Raw genomic sequence first — 7,094 nt, 5'->3', positions numbered from 1 at the left:
CAATTTGTTACCTTTTAATGGCTAACTAAAAAGATGGTATCAACCACTGAGGACTCTCAATTCTAAATATTTTTCCCCCTCCCATATCAACTTCCTGCTTTTGGCACATTAGTATATCACCAAACATTCCTATTTTATTTGGGTGTATCCATATAAATGGCCCACTCTGTAGAAACAACACACACACACCCACACCCCCACACCCCCACACCCCCCCCCCCGCTGTTCCTAGACACGCAGTGCTTACACCACTCACGTAGTTCTCATGACACACACTAGACACATTAAACATACTGAAACCTTTTGTATACTGGCCACAACACAAGGCATGATGTCTAGCTCTTGAGGATATTTTGGTCTTCACTTTGTCAGGCAGGTCTATTTAAGTGATTTCTTGATTGAGAACAGGTGAGTCAGTAATCGGGCCTGGTGGGGCTAGGGAATTTCAACGCAGCTTCCCAAAGATGTGATAAACCAAACTTAATTTCTTTTAAGGGGGTGGCAATCACTTTATCACACAAGGACCTGAAAGTTTTGATTTCCTTTTTCCTTAGTAATAAAGACCGACATTCAAAAACTGCATTTTGTGTTTACTTTTCTTTGTCGAATATAAAAAGGTAGGTGGAGAAACCTCCAGTGATGAAATCAAGAAGGAAAGTTATCTTTTTTGTAAAAAAAAAAAAAATGAAAAAACTTTTATTTGGTACAGTAGTACATTAAAAAAAGACATGGATCCTGGTCACCACAACCTGGGATAAACAACCACCATGTTTCATCTAAGACCCTTAATCATTGTCAAATGTTTCAGCTCCCCCCAAGAAAACTTTAAATATTAAAGTGTTACGAACATGCAAAAGAGTAGGAAATCGGGAAGGGGCAACAACTTTCACGCCACTGTACAAGAGCTACAATGATGATCTGGCTTTGATGTGCACTAGGAAGCCCACTGGACTACGCAGGGTGAAACACCAAAATGTAAGCAAAATCCGTTTCAAACTTAGATTTACTATCAAATAAAAGTATGCCGAAATAAAGAAATTCTTAAAAAAATGAGTTTATTCTTACTTCCCATGCTATTTCAGTAATTGGAACATAGCTTTCTTAAGTCGTCCCCAAAGGACAATAACTACAACATGATAAACACAACAGAGATTTGTTAGAAAAAAAAATCTGTTCTGATTTAGTCCCTAATGATCTATTGTTAATTATAAAACAACTAGATGAGACCACACATGAAAATCGATAGAGGAAAATCTGTGGAAGGCATGATGGAAGGTGGAACTCATCTGTGACTTTACCACATTATTGTTACATATTTTATCATTCTACCTAGTATTGTTGTTATTCAATTCAGTCATCATAATTTCTATTTTAATATATATATATATTTTTTTTTTTTTTTTTTTTTTTACAATGTCCCTTTCCACAAGTATGGCAGAGCTGTGCCAAGCCACCACTCAGGGTAATAAATTTTACTATGAGGTTTTGTAATAATGGGAATTATCAATTATCCAAATTTCTACTGTATTCTAAATGTTTTGGTTCTGTGATGTATAGCTTATAAGTGTTATTCAGAGTACTAGTATGTTAAAGGGATTCTATTACTAATATATTAATGAACTATGCTGAGGCATCCCTACAGATGAGCAGTTACCGACTCCGCGAACTGCCGGATGTGAACAGTTACTGAGTGGAACACAGCAGCTCTGTCACACAGTTTAGTGGCCGCTCCTGGTTACTGCAGATGAGGTCCCATTCAAATATCCTAAGGACATATCATCAGTATCATAGTAGTGGACAAACCCTTTAGCGATCATGTTAAGTCATAACTAGAGTTGAGCAAATTTGTTCTGGCTATAGCGCTATAGTTTGTTGAATAAGAGGGAACCCAAAAATATTGGCTCAAATCTAGTCTTAACCCATTGATAGGTTGGGCACTATGTAGCTAATGTTAAGAAATGGGTTTTGAAGATACATACATGAAACTTACTAAAATACAATTTATTTTTTTTAAAGTTCTGCACCATTTTATTAGTAAAACTGCACCTTCTTATTCAACTAGCCTGTGGTCTTGCCCAGGCAGTGCTCTAGTCAATAGAGACATTCTGTGACCGGTATCGCAGATATCCTTGGCTGCAGCCGCTTTCATCATACATATTGTCTTGGTGATATGGGTGACCAAGGCTCAACTGAGGTCAAAATGTCCTCTGAAACATATTATTACAGCATTCTGTTTATCGATCATTGAATAAAGTCTGTAACAGAACAATACAATTCTTTAGTTTGTGTCTCCATATTTTGGAGTGGTATTATTAGGGCAGTGCACAAGGATCGAAAAAAAGAATCTGCAAAGGGAGGGACTCCTACTACTTTTACACATTTCACCATACTAATAGGATTTTCTATGTGTGCAAGTCAATTTAGAAAAGTTAAGGCAAAACAGGAAAAAAATCAGAGGAAAAAAAACTTGATAAACCAGTGCACAACTGTGCAGAGAAATAGTCTGTGATCAAATCTAGGATCCAAAAACAATGTTTAAGACAGAGTATGGCAAAAATGATTTTATTAGCTGCAATGTATTTCTATCCCTACTGCTGTGATCTTTTTTTATGCCTGATGAAGATCCTAACAGTAGCGATGGAAACATATTACAACTAATAGAAACATTTTGTACATATTCTATCTTAATAATTGGTTTTGGATCTTGGATTTGATCCCGGACTAACAATGCCGTGGTATCGAAAGAAGGCCTTTTTTTTCCCCCTTCTTTTGCGCTGTCTTCTCCATGGAATTACAATGGAGCCCTCTACCAAGCGGCAGCAGCAGTGATTTTAGAATCCCCAGCATAACAATTACAAGAAAAGTTGTACAAAACTCCACCAGGTGAGGGCTTTTCCTTTCAGTACTCTCTATTTTACTAATTATTGGTAACGGTTTACTACACTGATGAGCAAAAGAGTAACAATGTTTAGAACTCTTGACTTTCAGGTTCCATATCTCACCATCCACTACTGCTTTGATAGTGAGACTACCATCATTTTATAGACAATCATCTTGGCTACCCCATACATACATTTTTCTTGCAACTATTTAGCATATGATTAGTTATGCAGATTCTTGTCCTGTTACTGCATTGTTAGGGCTCATACTCCCTTGCGAGAGAACGATTCTCGTGCGAGTCTTTCGCATTAAAATCTGGCACAGCCGCCGGCTCTGGGACCGGAGTGTGCAGCAGCATAGAAATACATGTAGCCAAACGCTCCGGTCCCAGTGCCGGCAGCTGTGCCAGGTTTTCATGCAAGAGACTCGCACGACAATCGTGCGAGTCTCTCGCAAGTGAGTATAAGCCCTTAAGGTACTGAAACACTTAGCGATGCACCAGCGATCCCGACCAGCGATATGACGTGGTCAGGATCGCTGGTGCATCGCTAAGTGGTCGCTAGTGAGCTGCCACACAGGCAGATCTCACCAGCGACATAGCAGCGGTCGGGGGTCGTTACTTACCTGTCAGACCCGGCGATGAAGACGTCCTCCCGCCCGCGTCCACGCGTTGCTCGTCGGCGCCACAGGAAGCCCAGCAGGAAGCTGACGATGAGAAACGGTCCAGGACGTTCTCGCGCGATCAGCGATAACCAGCGGGGAGCCGGTCGGAGGTAAGTATCAGACATAGCGATATCGCTAGCAATATCGCTGCTACGTCACAAAACCAGTGACGTTATAGCGATATTGCTAGCGATATCGCTTAGTGTGACAGGCCCTTTACTGTTTTGCTCCTAAAAAAATCTAAATTTATTTTTTATTATCTTGTAAATCCACCTTTGGTTTTCAACACTGCCTGAATTTGTCTGGGCATGCTCTCGATCAGATTCAAACATGTCTCGATCAAAATCTGATCCCAGATCTTTTATATATGTTCCCAAAGTTGGTGCATACTGGTTGACTCACTTGGGTATGCATACAGCGTTTTCTTCAACTTTGCCCATAAGTTTTCAATTGGGTTGAGGTCTGGAGACTGCGGGGGTCAATCCAGCACCTCTACTTCATTGTCACTTAACCATTTCTTCACCAATCTCTTAGGGTTGTTCTCCTGCTGGAAAACTATGTCATCCTTTCCTACCCATAGTACAGTGGGTATGGAAAGTATTCAGACCCCTTTAAATTTTTCACTCTTTGTTTCATTGCAAACATTTGGTAAATTCACAAAAGTTTATTTTTTCTCGTTATTGTACACTCTGCACCCCATCTTGACTGAAAAAAACAGAAATGTAGAAATTTTTGCAAATTTATTAAAAAATAAAAACTGAAATATCACATGGTCATAAGTATTCAGACACTCATATTTAAGTCACATGCTGTCCATTTCCTTGTGATCCTCCTTGAGATGGTTCTACTCCTTCATTGGAGTAAAGTGATAGGACTTGATTTATAAAGACACACCTGACTGGCCCAGCCAGAGCCCTGACCTAAACCCAATTGAGCATCTCTGGAGAGACCTGAAAATGGCTGTTCACCAACGATTACCATCCAACCTGACAGATCTGGAGTGGATCTGCAAGGAAGAATGGCAGAAGATCCCAAATCCAGGTGTGAAAAACTTGTTGCATCATTTCCCAGAAGACTCATGGCTGTACTAGCTCAAAAGGGTGCCTCTACTCAATACTGAGCAAAGGGTCTGAATACTTATGACCATGTGATATTTCAGTTTTTCTTGTTTAATAAATTTGCAAAAATTTCTACATTTCTGTGTTTTTCAGTCAAGATGGGGTGCAGAGTGTACAATGTTTGAGAAAAAACATGAACTTTTTTTAATTTAACAAATGGCTGCAATGAAACAAAGAGTGAAAAATTTAAAGGGGTCTGAATACTCTCTGTGCCCACTGTACTCGAGTGTATGAAGTAATTTGTCATGCAGGATACTAAAGGGCCTGTCACAGTAAGCGATATCTCCAGCAATATCGCTATAACTTGTGACGTTATAGCGGTATTGCTAGCGATATCGCCGTGTGTGATACTTACCTACGACCCGCTCCCCCGCTGGTTATCACTGATCGCGCGAGAACAGGCTGGACCGTTTCTCGTCGTCAGCTTCCTGCGGCGCTTCCTGTGGAGAGACGAGCGACGAGCGTGGACGCGGGCGGGAGGACGCAGGATCGCCTAGTGTGACAGGTAAGTAGCGACCCCCGACCCCAGCGATGTCGCTGGTGAGATCTGCCTGTGTGGCAGCTCACTAGTGACCACTTAGCAATGCACCAGCGATCCTGACAGCGTCATATCTCTGGTCGGGCTCGCTGGTGCATTGCTAAGTGTGACAGTACCTTAACATATACCGTAGCTTAGCATTTAGACCACCATTGATCCTGGTCAAGTATCCAACCCTATATCATCATCTCCACCAAACTTAACAGTTCCTTCAATTTCTTGATCCGTTAGCCCCTAATTTCCTTTGGTTTTGTCCAGACCTATTTGCACCCATCAAAGACTAATCTATTGACTTTCGTCTCATCGCTCCAAATCACCTTTTTCCAATCTTCTACTGTCCACTCCTCGATTTGAGCCAGTGACCATTCGCTTGGGAATCAACCTAATAACACACTGAGCTATTAGGAAATGTGAGAACTGGTTGTAATTTGTAGTATACAAGAAGAAAAATATTTTCACACCACCAGGAGCAAAACAGCAAGAATGCAGTCACATGACAAGAATCTACATAAGTAATCATATGGTTGTATTTGCAAGTCAAATTTATGTATGAGATAGCCAAAATGGCTGTCTATAAAGTGGTGATAGTCTCACGATCAATGCAGTAGTGGATGGTGATAGATGGAGCCTGAAAGTCAAAAGTTCAAACCATTGTTACCCTTTTGCTCGTCAATGTATCTCACTATGTCCTCTGTTACAGGTGCGTCAGAGTCTATCCAAGTCATGACTCCGGGCAACAAGTCTTTTGTAAGAGAATTTGTAATATTGGGAATCACCAATGACCCAACTTTGCAGCACATCCTCTTTGTGCTGTTTCTGCTGATCTACATTGTAAGTGTTTTTTGCAATACAGGTATCATGTTAACAATCCTGATCGCTAATGGCCTTCACAGTCCAATGTATTATTTTCTCAGCAATCTGTCCTTCTCAGATCTTTGCTATTCTACAGTCATTTCTCCCAAAATGTTGTTTGATTTTTTTTTGGAGAAAAAATTGATCTCATTTATTGGCTGTGCACTTCAGTTGTATTTCTTTGCAGTGTTTGCCAGTACCGAATGCTATATCTTATCTACCATGGCTTATGATCGCTATGTTGCAATATGTCACCCCCTATTGTACGTATTAATAATGAATAAAAGGAAATGTGTGATTCTTACTCTTCTTGTTTATATTGGCGGCTTATGCACTGCGGCCGTCCATACATCATGCACATTCATATTGCCCTTTTGTGGACCTAATGTAATTAACCATTTCTACTGTGACATTCCTCCACTGATGGAGCTATCATGTGCAGATACGTATATAAGTAAGACAATTATATTTGGTGTAGTTTTTTGCCTTGGTTTTTTATCAGTAATTGTCATATTAGCTTCATACTTATATATCTTTTTCACCATATTGACAATTCACTCATCGGAAGGAAGACGCAAAGCGTTTTCTACATGCTCCTCTCATTTGCTTTGCGTTGCTTTGTTTTATGGAACGGTTTTCTTCATGTACCTCCGTCCAGCTTCCAACTATTCGGTCACACAAGACAAAATCGTGTCGGTTTTCTATACGATGATAATCCCTATGATGAACCCAATCATCTATTGCTTGCGAAACAAAGAAGTGAAGGAAGCCGTTAAAACCCATTTTAGTAGATTACACATGTAATAGACACTTAAACACTGCAATTTTCTTGCTTTTAGACAGAGTTAAAATGTCAGAACTGTTGACTGGATTACTTGCATTGTGTATATTGCTATGTTGATAAAATATTTTGCTTTGTGATTAAATCTATAATTAGAGAAAAGAAACAAATATGGAGTATTCTCCTGTTGCCCTTGTTATGGCTCATTCCCACTTCTGATGAAACCGGAAAAATGCAATCTGATTAAAAATCGGATTGCATT

General features: G+C 40.0%; 1 protein-coding gene across 1 annotated transcript; it reads left to right on the top strand.

Moving 5' to 3' along the window:
* The first annotated feature begins 5,922 nt into the window (after positions 1–5,922).
* On the top strand, positions 5,923–6,855 carry LOC141091363 (olfactory receptor 5AR1-like). Its single transcript, XM_073576921.1, has one exon. The coding sequence runs from the start codon at positions 5,923–5,925 to the stop codon at positions 6,853–6,855; it is 933 nt and encodes a 310-aa protein (XP_073433022.1).
* The last annotated feature ends 239 nt before the right edge of the window (positions 6,856–7,094 follow it).

This window comes from Dendrobates tinctorius, unplaced genomic scaffold, assembly GCF_039654945.1.
Source record: "Dendrobates tinctorius isolate UK_male_01 unplaced genomic scaffold, ASM3965494v1 ptg000051l, whole genome shotgun sequence".
NCBI lineage: Eukaryota > Metazoa > Chordata > Amphibia > Anura > Dendrobatidae > Dendrobates > Dendrobates tinctorius.
Note: the sequence above shows the minus strand (reverse complement) of the source record. Positions and strands in the feature narration are given on the sequence as shown.

Coding starts and splice junctions, on each gene's coding strand:
- LOC141091363 (XM_073576921.1), top strand. CDS start 5,923: ATGACTCCGGGCAACAAGTCTTTTGTAAGAGAATTTGTAATATTGGGA.